The 17,025-nt window shown below is 34.8% G+C and overlaps 2 protein-coding genes across 2 annotated transcripts in view; one reads left to right on the top strand and one right to left on the bottom strand.

The window, feature by feature from the left end:
• Positions 1-17,025, top strand: part of LOC102801086 (uncharacterized) — a 204,346-nt gene that overhangs the window by 155,369 nt on the left and 31,952 nt on the right. The gene's annotated exons all lie outside the window — the stretch shown is intronic.
• Positions 3,584-13,799, bottom strand: LOC144353324 (protein AMN1 homolog). Its single transcript, XM_085506263.1, has 7 exons — positions 13,792-13,799; positions 13,025-13,163; positions 10,477-10,486; positions 8,281-8,409; positions 6,953-7,170; positions 5,604-5,772; positions 3,584-3,667 (listed from the first exon to the last, which is right to left on the bottom strand). Exons 1-7 carry the CDS (start codon positions 13,797-13,799, stop codon positions 3,591-3,593), a joined length of 750 nt encoding a protein of 249 aa, XP_085362389.1. The 3' UTR covers positions 3,584-3,590.

The following is a 17,025-nucleotide window of genomic DNA, read 5'->3' as shown; positions in this document are numbered from 1 at the left end:
CTAACGAACCCTATCTCAAGTACGTAAGTACAGAAGAAAACGAAAGTGGAACCGCTAAGAATCAACCTAAAAAAAACTTATTTATTAATTCACGATGTCATTTTGTGATTGGAAAAGTTTGCTAGGAGTGGCGTAAATGAGGAGGATCTTGGACATTTCCAGTTTACAAGTATGAGATTTTGTGTGTTAATGGCTGGAAATTCCACCAGTTACGATACATTCGACATTTGGGTCAAGGGTTTTTGAGTTTGATTGTTTGGATTCATTCCTGCAACTTGGGACACGACTCTTTGAAGCACATGCGTACCTGGGCTGCTTATTGCCATGGCAAGGCTAACACCTGAAGATGACTCGGTAATGGCACGGTGAACAATAATGTACAACAATTGGTACAGTGGAGACACTGCTCGATGCAGACATGAATGAGTTGGACAAGATGAAAGGCGAGCCAGAAGATGGAAGAGAGATATATTAGCAGAGTTTGTGAATGATGTATTGAAATGAAGTACGATATGCACTTCTAGCAAAGGCCGAGGTGAAGCCGAGGTAGTATCGAGGTTACAGATGGACTAGATAATGTCTACATTTCCTGTCAGAGATACAGATATGAGATGCACAGAGTTATAGTGCAATATGCAATATACATAATGCCATGTTTATTAAACAATGCTAAAGACGGCTACCCATTTGGTGGCAGAGTGTGTCCGAGTGACTAGTAGTGTTACTCAATAATTCTGTGGGCAAGTCCAGTAATTCTCGTAGCCAAGAAAAATAGTTCCACATCAACTATCGGAATTTGAATATCATCACCATAAATAAACTTATAGCAGAATAGATTTCGCTGGTCAATGGCTGGAGAGATCGACCATCATAGCTAAATGCTAGAAAAGTGACTTATTTCCGATACAGCGCAGGTATGACCTACCATCAGAAACGGGACAAGGCCTACTCTTTTAGAGTAAGAAAACTGGGAAGACAAGACTTTATGGTGTGAAGTGCGCGCAATCTGCGGATGAGGTGCTTCAGAGACTTTGATAAGCTGAGTAGAAACTCAGAGGCAAGTTGGCAAGAATGTTGTGCAGCCCAGTGACGAACATTTTAGCCACCAGTCCGAGAGAGAATTGCCCGCAAGCAAGAAGGTGAAAACAGATATCCAACATAAACTTCGGTGACTGGTTGTGTACTGGTAGGAGTGCCAGCAGACAAGAAAAACATATACCCAGAGCTTACATACTGGGCTATGAAGTTTGAACCACTTTTAAGAAGATCATCCTGAATGACGCAACATTTTTCAGTTGATGTTAAAAAGTATTTGGTCATGTGGGACCAATTGGGAGGTGGAAGATAAGATATTATGGGTATCAGTGATTCAATGCGTGCACTCCGTTCTGACATGCCTCTGGCAATTGACATTTCTAGAAAAATATTGCAAGATTATTGTGGTGACTTTAAGCACGACAAATAATTAATATACGACTATGCAAAACATGGTCAACTTTATTTTGAGTTTACAAGCAGAGCTCTTTCGACTGAGTTTGCTTGGATACTTACACCCCATCCATCCATCGAGGGTTTTTCAAGCAAAACAACATATTAAAATTGTAATTAACTCGGTACTAGATTTAACCCATATTAGATGATATCTAAATAATACAAATCAATGTAGTCGTCCAGTGATACTTAATAAACATTAAAACTAGTATATTAGTAGTCTAATTATTTATGCTCCTGGCACTTCACAAAGGTCTTTAAATCTTTTCGCGCCATATTTTTTCCCAAATTCATTTACAATTTCTGTAATTTTCACTGAATTCAATTTTAATTTTGGACATTAGTATTTCATCATTTTTTTTATATGTTTGCAACATTTCCTGTGGAAAAATAGACTATAAATCAAACAATTGGATGGTGCCTGAAGTTGACTTTGGCACTCAAAAGCTTAAGATTTATAATAATATGCAAATAAAGAAGGCACCGTTCTGACTGCCATCACCATTATAAATCTGCCCTCAATGGGGAGCTCCAACTAACACTGTTTATAACAGTACGAAAACTACAAATGTCTTGATTGCAAATCGCACCTATAGTTTTGACTGTCAAATTTATTTCAATCAAACCTGTGATTTAGTCTAATTGTGTCAAGATCAGGGTCGTAAATACTGAACAAGTGCTAAAACTCTCCACTCATCAACTGAATTCAACCAGTTGACATTATATTGGCAATCAGTCAAAAAAGGTTCTTTTCGCCTTACCTTGTCAAAATAAGACGTGAAAGATACCAGGAAAAGATATCGTGACAAATTTATAAAGTCAGCCATGTTGACTTTGAAAACAGTGACCAACTAAATGTATTACTTAAACTGAATATATACTATGAATGAAAATATTCCGTGCTTTTAGACTTTGATTTTTTTCTTTTGTGGACTTTATGGTTTTGAAATAAAGCCATGTAAAGTATTGTAACACAAATCACAATTAGTAATAGGACGTATTAGTACCAAGGATTCATGAAAAACACATGAGTATAACTATATACACTGTTATTTTATTTTGTATTCATGAACAAATACACCTAGCGAAAAATAGCATAACAGATTGTAACTTGTGGAGAACCACTGTTGACAGCATTCATGTTAAATATGAAACCCACAGAGAAAATAGTGAAAACACCTGGAAATTCTACACTGATTTTAATAAATGAACATGCATAGAATTGTGTTCTAAAATAAATTGGGCAATAAAATAAATCTATTTTCATTTGATAAAATGATATAAAAGTTGTGTGTATCCGACATAATATATATGTGAAATTCCACACCTTATGTAAACCAATGAAAACTCATCAACATGGTTAGTGAACCAATCAGACATCAGAACACTGGTAACCTGATTGTAACACTTGTTCTGATTGGCCTTTGGAGAGTAATTTATATGCAAGCATCTTCTAATGATAATCTATCAAACTAATGTAGTCAAAGTATCTACCATAAATATACAAGCTTTTAACACAGAAACTTTGAGTCGGTTATGAATATATAATGGAATTATTACAATATATACAATATAGTTATATAAAATAAGTTTCACATTTGAGTGAATTCAATTTTTATGTTATTACCTAAATATTCAATGGGAGGGACTCATTACGTAATCTTTCATTACTAAGTTTTACTATGACACCACTGTTATGTCAGTGGTCAGAACAAGTTGTGGCATCTTGCACACAAACTATTGTACATAATTTTTGACTGAAACACCAAATCATGGTGGAGAATCCACAAGAAGTTAACAATGAGGGAAAAAAGTTAATACAGTGGCATTGTTCTAAGATGGACGGAATAATATATCTGATACCTCTCTTGCACAGAAGTACAAATTAAAAACCGGATGAGATGAGAGTGGTTAGTATATTTTGAACATTTGTACAACATTGAATTTCTCATGTTGTTGTGTTTACATTGATTTACGAATTGAGGAAATAATGGTGTGATGAGAGACGAGTCAAATGTGGATTTTTTTCCTCAAAAATATATTGAAATGTCAAAGCACTAGTCATCGCGCAGAATGTGTAATACAAGTAGCAGTTGTCTTTAATATACAGTCCAAGTTAGCTGTTTCATCTTTGTATTTGGTCCACTCAATTCTTCAATGGCTTCTCTTGAACGTTCTGAAAAATATGACAATATAATAAGTATTAACTAATATTTTTAAATTTCACAATAGGATCATTCAATATGAATAATTAATTGTATTTCACAGAACCTGTAATAAAGGCATTGCGTGACAAACTTCTCTAATGGAACAGCTTCATGAAATGTCTTGAATAATTGCTTTATCAAGAATTATAAAAATGCTTGACAATCAGCCTTTGAAGACCTGTCATAATTTCTTCTACAGTTTAAACAGTGCCCTCTAACATCTTTAGTAGTGTGTTTGTTTTGCTGAGAAATGGCAGTGTTCAGACTGACTGGAGGCTCAAGTAATTGTGTTAACATTTACACATATTAATCAGGTCACATGACCCACTCACCCTACCTTCTGGCGAGTGGCTATTGTGTACTATCAAGTATTATCACATCTCGCTGTTGTTACGCACTCTGTGATTGGTTGACATTGAATAAAAATAGATATCGTTATTACATGGTATATCACATAGATGCTGTAACTGAAACTATACCGTGCATAACAAACTTTAGCAATCTTTGGACAGTGAAAGTACCAGAATGGCTATTAAGTAATGTAGGACATTTTGATGTTTAGGATATATTTTTATATTTAGCAAACACGCACAGCACTTAAATGTGGCATTTGGCAGAAATGTGACGCATTCTACAATGTGTGCATTCTATGCATACTCTTTATTTATAGAATGATGAAAGCAAGTCAGTCTGTCATGAAACTTAATTTAATACCTTATCAATCTTGACAAAAACATCTTTTTGTCAATGATTCTAGCATAGAAACCCAGACGAAAAATTAACACAGCAGGTACACCTCGATGTTAATCTCACAGGAATTCTGTTTTTTGCTTAGTTGAACCAATACGATATTTACAAAATTTTTCCTTTGAATTGTTCTAGTGAATTAAATTGTGAAAAATATCTTTGTTTTATTGTCTTCTTTTAGTGTACAAGTCCCCTGGTGACTAAGTAACAGAATAGAGCTTTTTGCTTAACAAACGTTTACTCATCTCATCAGTCCACTTATTACCATTTTGACGCATCATAACATTTACAGGATGAGTATCTTTTCTGAACCTAATAATTACACATATTTGTTAAGCAAACCGTGTTTTGTGATTTCGATTTTCAAGGCATTCATGAAGAATCACTGACACTCCATGTTATAGAAAATTTGTCTCTTGTGAAAGTAAAGTGGCTTACAGTATATAGAATTGTACCAGCAGCACAGCTATAAAAGTTATTTCTGATTTGTAATTAAACTGTCTAAATGACAGTCGATTTAATACCAGACACCATTATTCTGAAGAGTATGCCGCAAGCCACAAACCATCGATACCATAATGTACCAATACAAAGCAACAATTGAAACAATTTTGCAGAGATGCTGACACGAGTCAGATGCCATGCTAAATCAGCAGTGATGTAATTCTTATTTACACGAATGAGATGCAACTTCAAAGTGAAAAACGCAAGAACTAATGCGATAGCTGTATTATACCAATCTTCGCAAGCCAAGGTTCATTTATTGGGCCGATGCCTAAGTATTATACTCTGACAGAATTCTCAATATAAACCTGTATTCACTGTTGACAAAACTAAACACAACGGCGAGTGCTCTGGTGCATTACTATGATAAATGGCACATAAAGTCAAGTGTTGTAACATGTTTACTTTTGTCAGTTGAACTATGATGTGATATAAAACGGCAAAATCTATTGGTTTAAATTTGAAATTGATGCAACTTGTTGTTACAGTAATGCTGATTGATGGATCAATATACAGTTTTTCGATCAGGCAAAGGTTCGTAAGGATGGCAATAGAGGGTTTGCTTCAGCTAAACAGTACGAATAGGATCATGTATTACACTTTTATCTCATTTCTTTCATATCTTCATCTCATTACATCAGATCACTAACTTACCGGTAATCAGTGGACATCCATCAAATAAAAGTATTGATATCCGAGGACAGGATTCCATGACAGCTTCAACCGAGTCATCTGTAAGATGAACACAACGACTCATATGGATTTCCATTAGGGACTGCTTACAACATCCAGTTACTAAACCAATTACGCCATTATCTGTTACCTAGCAACAATAAAAAATTGAATTCATTAGTGGCTCATACATAATAGTGAATATCTCCTTATTTGGTACATCATCGAATTTCAAATTTAGTAACACCATTATGATGAAAGTATCCTAGGTTTGTTTCCATCTAGGTTTGTTGGACTTATACTCCTCTTTTTGATCTTGACATATTGTTTCACTGGTGATGTCTCAGTCGTTTGTTGATGTGGAAAATCACATATATATTGTATTTATTCTATTAATAGTGCATATGGTTACATAAATTACAGAGATAGTTCTATGGACAAAACAAGTCATTGTTAATGACACAGTCCTCATCCAAAATTTTGTGATCTGACATATCAATTTGATGCTGATGAAGTCATTGAGATTAGATCGAAACCATTAATAGGAGATGGATTTGTAAAAAATTATGATTTAGTGCTTTTACACGAGAATTGGACATTGGGCAGTCATATTGAATCAAATTACAAAAATAATGTTCATGTTGATGTATCTATTGGTATACTGTCGTTGTACAAATTTTAAATAGAAATGTTCATTGCATTCATGGGAAAGTAGGCATGGGTATCATGAAAAACAAAATGGCCACCAGTCAGCCATATTAGTTTGAATCACAGAAAAAATATGACGTGCACCTATAACCCAATATGTATGATCAGCATATCAACTTTGATCCAAATCGGCCCAGTCATCTCCGAGAAACTGCTGTGGACACGTTTAGGTATCAGAAATAGCAAATTTTACATCCATAATGGCTGCCAGTCGGCCATTTTTGCTCTTATCATAAAGTAACTTAACGTGCATATGTAAGACATTATGTATTGTCTTCATGTAAATTTGAATGAAATCCGTCAATGGGTGTCCGAGATATAGCTCCGGACGTACGTATGTACGTACGAACGGAACAAACAAACTTCGTCCGAACAGGGACTAATAAGTAATAGTTTAATGTATATAACAAATGCGATTTTTTATTTATGTGCACCTTATTACAGATGCACTTTTAATAGACCAGTATACAGTATGTCTACCAAATATTCATGATCCATCAACCACTGCAACAAATTTTCAAATCGTGTCATTTTCACTGCTACGATATTTTACCATACCCAACCTCGGAAATACATCAAAAATTATCTCTGGTGCAGTCAAAACAGTTATACAGTGAACTCACCCTTGTTTGGTTGAAATTAACACATTTCAGCATTCTGCAGTTTTGACCCAAAGCCATCAACGAAGTGCCTGTCAACTGCTGGCATCCACCAATGTTCAGCTGCATGAGTTGACGACAGTGTTGTGATATCGTGATGATAGCGTCGTCTGTAATATTTCGGCATCGTCTGAGATACACAGTGTGCAGTATAGGACATGACATGGCCAGGTATTGTACTCCTACAAAAAATATGAGTAATATTCAGATTTACACATTCTCAACATTTTGTTATCTTTAACCCTTTGGACACCTTTTTTTTATTTTTGGTGTCACATCTTGTTTATTTTTATGTATTTTTCATATTTAATTTTGATAATTTTGTTCTAAATGAATATATTTTTTTAATAGGCTACAAGTCTTGATCAAAACTGACTTTGAGTACTTTTAGTGTTAAAAGCATACATGGTACATATCACACCAAACTATTTCAAAAACCAGACCATAATGATACGGACGTTAATTATTGAGTGCCAAAGAAAACTTTTGTCACCGTTCACAAAACGTTTTTGTGTATTTTTAATTACTGTTCTCATGAGTCAGTGAAAATTATAAAATGAAAAAAAAATCTCAGGGGTAAGTATCAATAACTTTTGCAAAATGTCGCTTTTGTGAATGCCATAAAATCCTTAAATCGTAAAAAATCCTAGCAGCGAAAATTAAGCATTACAGCATACTTTTATTCTTTCTATAATTGGTTTTATTTTTGTAGCAGACAGTATTTCAGGAATGCTATGACATCAGGTGTCAGTGACACAAAATGTTGTCTTCATGAACGTCATAAAATTCTTAAATTGTAAAAATTACTAACAAAAATTAAGCATTACCGAGTATTTTATTCTTTCTATAATTGTTTCTGCTTTTAAAGCGGGGGGAGTTGTCACCTGCGCATGCGTCAGATAGCCATAAAGTTTCATTGTTTACAAAAAGTGTTTACCCATGAGTCTTTGCGTTTTTAGCGTGTGTTGTTATCGTCGCTTGGTACTCAATTCCTGCGTGTGCGCAGGTGACGACCCTCTAGCTTTGAGATCAGTTTTCACTGTAAATATTTCATGCTTAAATAATTATACAGAAATTAACATTTGATATTGTGAGACACAGTATTGATATAAAAATCATTAAGCAATACCACACGCTATTTCCAGTGTGAATGGCCTTTATTCATATGAATAAATAGCAATTCATAAGACTTTTTTTATGGAAAGTACAGAAAATGCATGTGGAAAATAATCCCATGTGCTAAAATCATCTTGACAAGGACAATCCATTTCCTGTTTACCAGTAATTCTTACCAACTGATGTGATGGTAGTCCTATCTTCCTTGGCAGCATTCAAATCGATTTTTCTTAACTGTTTACATAGACTAAGAATTCGAAGTCCATCATCTGTGATGTCACATTCGCTTAAGTCAAGTTCTCCAACTTAATATGTATCACCTGTAAAGAAACAATGAGAGCTTAGAAAAAACTCTTTGTGCTGACGGTATTGAAGACATTAAGGACTGAATCCAAGAAAGCTAAAAAAGAAGTCCCATATGTTGAAGGTAATGGAGACAAAGATTACATAAAAGAAAGCCTAGAAAGAACTCCCACTTGCTGATAGTATTGAAGGCAAGGACTGAATCAAAGTAAGCTCAGAACGAACTGTAATGTATTGGAGATGAGTGGATCAAATTAAGATACCGATAATAAAGAAGATATTGGAGGCAAGAGGAACATTTGAAATAAAGCACACTAATAAAACTGAAAGCAACAATTGGGAAACATACCCATAGATATTAAATATGCTAATGAGCTCATCAAAAGGTATACTGTGGCATACTTTATTTTCGCTGGAATTAAATTTCGCTGAAAAGGCTTTTTAGGTGTTTTGTATGGAATTTATTTTCACTGATTTTTGATGACTTTAATGTGAAATATAGGAAAAAAAGTATATTCGCTGGATTTTATTTTCGCGGAATCATCCCTTCAGCGAAAATAAATTCCAAGCGAACATAAAATATTCTACAGTAATATCATCACCTGATATCAATTGTTTGCGGAGCTGATTGTTATGAGGGACATCATGGGCTAGTATTACTGTGAAAGAATTTATTTTAGCTGGAATTCATTTTCACTGAAAAGACATTTTGGGTGTTTTGTATGGAGTTCAAATTAACTGATCATTTTCGAGGTCCAACCCACACCCCCCCCACCCCCAAACTAAAGCAAATAAGTTTTTTTATCCGGTATATACAGGACTGATGGTCAATTTGCTTGTTTCTATAGCTACATGAAAAACAATGTAATATGTACCGGTAATTAGTGTCAGTTGCAGACTGGCATGTGACATGCCTCATATCACTTTCACGTAACCTTTTCACCACAAGTTGCCTACCGTAAAAACCCGCAAATAAGCGCCACTCTCAATTAAGAGCCACTCAGTGAAAATTTGTTACATTTGACCCTCCATTAAGAGCCACCAAGAGTTGAGTGGTTTTGTCAATAAGAACCCTGAAATAAGCGCCAGCCGCCTGGTTGTTTACCAGGGTTCTCCCCAGCAGACAGAGAGTGCTGGACGGTATGAATATTCACTCATTAATATGCATGAACTAATTAATATTCAAAATGGCCACATACTGGCAAGAAGACAGGTCATATGTATTGATATTTATTATACAGTATGAAACATCACAACACAACACAGGATAAATAATACACAAACAAATCATCTTTGAAGACATGATGCATAACTAATTGAAAGCACAAAATATTTACAACAGTTACAATATGAAATCATATTACTATTTGTTGATGTTAATTCGTTTTTTTTAAAACTAATGTTTTATGAAGTCAGCCAAAATAAAATAATGTTTCAAAAAAGTACTATAACTTATTTTCTGTATTTTTTTACTGCTGGAAATTTTATGTTTGTATTTTTTGTTCATTTGGACGTGGCAATATAAAATTTATGTTGTCGCACAAACGTTCGGTTCATTAAAAAACTTGCATGAATGTGCGTCATCGGCGCCAAAAAGCAAGATGATCAAATGTAATAAAATCTACATAATAGAAGATTTTCGATTTGCAGTTAACAGTTTCTAGCAAAAATAATAGCATTATGTATAAAAATACATACTTAAAAAATAATTTTCATTCGAATCGAAAGTTTGTTGATATTTGCTTCGTTGAAAACAGCTATGACCTGGAAACAGTTAATTTTACTGTGTGCATCCTGATACTACGTAACGATGATTTTGATTGGACAAAGCCACGCATTGACGCGAAAAACAACCAATCAGAATGTTTGATCCAAGAAGAACACAAGTGAATTTATTTCCTCCACTTATGATGCGAGTTGAAAGCATGGCCGTTTCACCGGGGTTTTTAAATCGTGATTTAAAGAAAATTTAACTTTAAATAGTGACATACGTCAAAATGTAAACATTCACATCTTTAATCAAGCATTCGTCTGGACTTCTTGGTGATCAACAATGTCTGTGATGGTACGTCGGCTGTGCTGGTCGTTTACCGATCATGCATGGCTGCCTTTGTTCCGCTCGGCGGTGACGATGTTGCCGCTACAAGTCATGGCGTTAACTTGGTTTTAACCATTGACCTTATATTTTGACGAATGGTTTTACCGATATCGATTTTATATATTTGACGTCACCCTGGCAGTAAAAATATGGGTACGGCAATCCACTTTTCTATGCGTTACCGCCGTGCTAAAATAAGGTTCCACACTTACTAGTGTCGTTTGCCACACTTACTAGTGTCGTTTCACGCCTATTGTTTTTTTTAATTGGTGACACAACCCAAGCTTTGATTATCCACTCTCTCGAACATTCTTTTGTCTCTCAGAGCGTTTGTTGCGTCCTGGACAAAAACAATAGTGCCGAACGGCAGCCATGTGTGCCGGTCGCTAATTCTGAGTGCCGGACGGCGCCGTCCACCGCCGTCCAGCGTGGGGAGAACCCTGGTTTACAATCAGACAGACACCGAGCTTGTCATGCCTCATTTCCACCTGCATTGTTTATTGCCCCACAGAAGGTGTGAGACAAATAAAGATTATCCCCATAACTTGCCTGATGTCCTGTGTAATTGAGAACGGAAGAATGATAGACGAAAGAAATGCACTGAGAGCGTGAATGTGACTGTCAACTTGTCCATTTTATATTTCTGACACACAATCGACCAATTCACAAACTATTCAGTAGTAACTACTAGTATGTTTTTTGCCGAAACACCGAAGGACACGTTGAGATATTCATTGTCAATGTTGTCTTTATAACCAAGTAAAGAACGTCACGATTTTAGAAAGCCTTTATCGGAAAATCGGAGGTATCGAAAATACATTCTCACAGACGGACCGGAACAGGAAGTCAGCAGAAAACAAAAGATTTTTTCCTTAGCGTGGGGGGAATTTAGTTAGCGTGGGGGAAAACAGAGGTGTTAATCCGGTCCTGGCAACGTTTGGGAGATCGTGACGTAGCTCCGACTGTGAGAATGTAATGATTACGCAGCCCACTCTCGCTGATCGTGATTTTGGGTTATTTTTTGCATTTTATTTGAGACGTTTGTTTTTGGATGATTCGAGACAAAATGTTCAGGGAAGTAACAAAATAACTGGCATTAGTTTGGAGAGGACTCTTGCCGAAAATAATCAAAATTGAAGTCGAATGGATTAGTTCCACAAACTTGTGCGATCAACTTATCTTACAGCAAAGTGAAGTCTACGTGACCCGCCTGACCCAAATATTTAAATTAGCTATTTGTGAGAATTGAAAATAATCTGAACTTGTACCAATCAGAAAATGCCTTGTAACAGGCCTGGGCTTTCATGAATGATTTCGTCTCTCCGATTGGTCACAGGAAATTATTTTTAATACATGTAATTGTTACTTTCTCGGTATCGTTTCGTATTTGGTTATATAGGGGTGGGGCTATAGTTTGACCCTGTTTGCGTGGACTGTGAAGTACGTGAATATCATTATAAGCTGGCTTGATTATGAAACAGGAAATATAAACCAAAGCTGTACTGTCAGACGTCTAGCGCAATTAAAACAATGCCCAAGTACCCAAGCCGTACAAATCTATAGAAAAACGTGTTTTTATTTATTGTTTTTGCCATAAATACAAGTGATTGGGCATCATTTTTATCATTCGTTCCATGCTTCCTTTGCAAGTATGTCCTCTCCTGTCGCTGCTGATCAGATCAATTCTATCCGAAACTATTTTACATTGTCACCAAATCAACCACCACGCCAGCCACAGCCACGCAAGTTATTCCCAGTTTTCAAGAAAAAAGTTTGCCGTACCAAACTTGGTAAACAATTGTACAAGTGATTTGAGTGTTGGGTCAGACACTGAGAGTGCTACAAAATCCGACTTCAGGCATCGCTACCATTGTCAGTGAAACGTGACTTCAGGCATTGCTACACATTGTCGATGAAACGTCGAATCGTCGTATTTATTTGACATTTGTTATTCCCATAACAGTATTTATACAGAATAAATTAATTGCAATGATACATCATTAATAATTACTTGTCTGTTTTGGTTGTGTGTGTGTTTGCCTATCCCCTTCCCTATTTCACAATGAAAAAGTTTGATGACCCTGGTTTAAGAGCCACTGGCTACAGGGTTGTCAACATGTTACCTCAAATAAGCACCACCCAGAAATGAAAGTGTTACAAAGTGGCTCTTAATTGAGGGTTTTTAAGGTATTTTCAACACAAATTCACAAAATAGTTCTGTTTATAGTCTGCATATAAGTGCAGAATAATTTCAGATGAGAAAGTCTGGTGGTAAAAAAGTTATTAACCAAACAAAACAACAAAATGACTGGCAGAATTTTGGAGATTTATAAAAACAAATCCCCCAGTGTCATGCATTTCACACATTACTTCAAAAATCTAAAATATATTTCTTTTAGATGTCCCACAATAAATAAAAGCTCTCTACAAACCTAAACTTACAATATATAGTGTCATAAACTTAAGAGTGAATCAAATTTGTCCACTGTATTGGGGAGAGTGATGATTACTGTAACAGCCCTTACCTTACTGACATTCCCATCAGTGAGCATCCCCCTCTTGCTCATAATATTCAACAGTTTGTCTTTGACATTAGCTGGTAAGATCTCTATCTGTGACACGTTATTTGGAAGGTGAGCCACCAAGGAATGCATTGATCTGTGGGAATAATAAATATTTAGATAAAAGAAATTAAAATTAATTTTATATTAGCTGAATCAAAATTTGACTTATATTTGTTTATTGCAGAGATGTTTACTTGCTGTGTTTCCCCACCAACGGTTCTGTAATAATAATAAATGTTTAGACAGTCTGAGAGTGGTCACTATAGGCAGGTGGTCTTTATACACAGGTTGCTCATAGGTCATGTTTTGGGACTGCTTAAAAGTGGTCACTATAGGCAGGTGGTCTTTATACACAGGTTGCTCATAGATCATGTTTTGGGACTGCTTAAAAGTGGTCACTATAGGCAGGTGGTCTTTATACACAGGTTGCTCATAGGTCATGCTTTAGGACTCCTGAAAGTGGTCACTATAGGCAGGTGGTCTTTATACACAGGTTGCTCATAGGTCATGCTTTAGGACTCCTGAAAGTGGTCACTATAAGTAGGCAGTTGGTCTTTATATAAACATGGTCACAAACATAGGCTTGACTGTAATAACATCAGTAATATGACAGGCTATGCTAGCTCTGCATGCAAAGACACAGAAAAGTACACAAAGACAGCACATACAAATAAACAATTCTACCAATTGGTCTCCGTCATTTACCATTCCACCTCTCCCACTTTGCCATATAGTCTTGATACAAGACTTGAACTTCACGATGACAATGAAGGCAACTTTTTCATTGCCCAAAAAGTATGCTTTGGTGGCGATTGAAAAATAGTTTTTCACTATACTATTTCTGCATGCTAAAGCCATTTTATCAATTTTTGCTATGAAAATGGATGCTTTCTCAACTTTGAAGTGCTGTATGGCCTCTTTGATGTATAGTTTGTGAATGACTATCAATCTTACATTTGTTGGTATTCCTAACATACCAACCAACACATTTGTACAATGTAAACATATGAAATGTCAACACCTGACCCCTTTTCTGTTTCACATAAATTACAAAAACAATTATTACATTCATTTGTCGAAAGTTAGCTTATGCATGTTGATTCACGTCTTGGACCTGTACCATCACATGCACGTACAAGTTCTGCCCATCTGAGTACTTTGCTTGATTGTGAGAAGAAAGTAATCACAACAAATCTATTCCAACTACCGTAAAACCTCATTATTTCAACCACTTTAAATAATTAATTTTGAAAAATGGTTGACTTTTAAGAATACAATATTAATTTGAAATTTTGAACTGGTTGAATTGCAATAATTTACAGGTTCTTATATTTTCCAATCTGTCCAATAGATTAATTTCCTGCAATGGTAACATCAGTATGTCCACCTATTAGACATGATTTGCAGTTTACTATTTGCAATTTATCAATATTTAATCCACGGAGAAGTAATGTATACCATACCTTACCCTGTTTCCCTAAGCCTAAGCTAGAAAACTATTATAAATCAAGCTACAATTTGTATGATGTTATTTCTACTACATTTGTACCTTGAAATCAATTAAACTAAATATTAAATGCAACCCTATACAGAACTGCATTTAATTGAGTTTAATTTAATTGCATTTTTATAGGAATTGCAACAATTACATTACAACATTACAGGGCTTCATTTGAATGAGGATGACGTCACAATGGGATATTGTGAATACATTTGCATACATGAAATTGATGTGAATACGAGGTCGTGTCGAGGTCATCGTGATACATTTGCGTAAATTACCATCATTTTTTTTTTATTTAATTATTATTTTTTTAATTGAATGTTTTTTAATTGAATGTTTTTTTAATTTTTCATTGGACGGGCGTGGACGTCACGAAAGATTTTTCAGAATGTATCGTAGAGGGCGCGCTCACACACACACTAATCAATACACGTCATTTTGAAAACTAACGGAGTTTTTTACATTTACTGCACAAAAGAAGTAAACAAGAATGAAATGACATGGAGTATATATTTATGGCATGGAGTTTTTTATTTTTAATTTTTTTTTAACGTAACAAAAAACCAAAGAAAGCTTAGAAAGAACTCCCATGTGCTGAGAGTATTGAAGACACATTAAAAATTAATTCAAAATTACTTGTACATGAGATATTGATAGAAAAGCTGAAAACTTATTATGTACATCAGGTAACTAATATGAACAGAACAGAACAAAAAAAATATGAATTATTATGCTAATTAGAGAATTAATATGAACAAGTTTTAACCCAAAATTAATCAGGCCTGTCTATTGTCCTAGAGCATTTATGTACCATATTTTATTCAAATGTGATGATCAGTAATTGAGATATCAGTGTTAATTAATTATGTTAATTATGAGATTAATAAGCATAAATATTTACCAAAAACTAATTGGGTTTCTGCATAGTTCTCTTTAAAAGTTTCATTAAAATCCAATTTGTGGTTCTTTATATATCAGTGGAACATTATGCAAATTAGGTAATTAATATCCAATTAAAACTAATTAGGTCTCTGCATAATCCAAATAAAAATGTTATGGATTTTGTTTTGACAAATTGTCTGTTTTGGCTTTGTGGGCAAATCATCTCGTATATTTTCTACATTATAACTCAATTATGTTTTGTTCTTGCTCTTGGTTACTCGAATTACATTTCATGAACGCAGAATAATTTGCGAACGCATAAATCACCGATTTCAAACTTTTTGCTTTTCGTAAATATTGATACTGACCAATCTGTTTGTATTTCAAAAAAATTGTAACATGTTCCAATTAAATTAAAAAGAGAATAGTAAATAACTTAGTGTGTATTGCAGTTCATGTCATAAATGCGAGAATGCTGTACGTAAATGATATGCAAATTAATATGTAAATTTATGCTAATTAGGCCGCCCACCAGCTAATTTGGATTGTGGAGAACACTGGTATGTGTGTATGCGTGTGTGTGTGTGTGTGTGTATGTATGTGTGTCCGTCTGTTCCACTGATATCTCAAGAACCATACATCAGTTTTTGATGAAACTTGGTGCATAGATGCTCTGGGCCAATGCGCAGATTTGATTAGGTTTTGGTAAAAATCCATGCATATTAATTACCTAATTTGCATGATAATTAGCTGATTTTTGGCTGTTTCATGACTGTTCCACTGATATCTAAAGAACCACTCATTGGATTTTGATGAAACTTGGCACACAGATGCTCCAAACTAATGCGCAGATTTGATTAGTTTTGGGTAAAAATCTGTGCAATATTAATTACCTAATTTGCATAATGATTAATCAATTTTCGGCTTTTCCACTAATATCTCAAGTACTAATCATCACATTTCAATGACACTTGGTACATAGATGTCATAGGACACTGCACAGACCTGATAGTTTTTTGGGTAATATCAGTAGATATTAATTTTCCTAATTAGCATAATTAATTAATTTTCAGCTTTTGATATTTCAAGTAGTAATCATCACATTTCAATGAAACTTGGTACATAGATGTCATAGGACACTGCACAGACCTGATAGTTTTTAAGGTAATATGAGTACATATTAATTACCTAATTTGCATAATTAATTAATTTTCAGCATTTGATATAAGTAGTGAGCATTACATTTCAATGAAACTTAGTACTTACATACTCAAGGACTATGCAGAGATTGATTGTTTCCGATAAATATTTGTGCATGTTAATCACATAATTTGCATAATTAGTTAATTTTCAGCTTCAGGGTATCTCAAGTACTAATCATCGCATTTCAATGAAACTTGTTACATAGATTCTTTAGGACTATGCAGAGACCTGATTAGTTTCCGGTAAATATTTGTGCATATTAATTATCTAATTTGCATAATTAACCAACTTTCACACTGATATCTCAGGTACTAAACATCACATATCAATGAATGTACATGGATGCTGTAGGACAATAGACAGACCT

This window comes from Saccoglossus kowalevskii, chromosome 12 (assembly GCF_978046115.1).
Source record: "Saccoglossus kowalevskii chromosome 12, keSacKowa6.1, whole genome shotgun sequence".
Classification (NCBI taxonomy): domain Eukaryota; kingdom Metazoa; phylum Hemichordata; class Enteropneusta; family Harrimaniidae; genus Saccoglossus; species Saccoglossus kowalevskii.
This window is presented reverse-complemented; position numbering and strand designations above follow the sequence as displayed.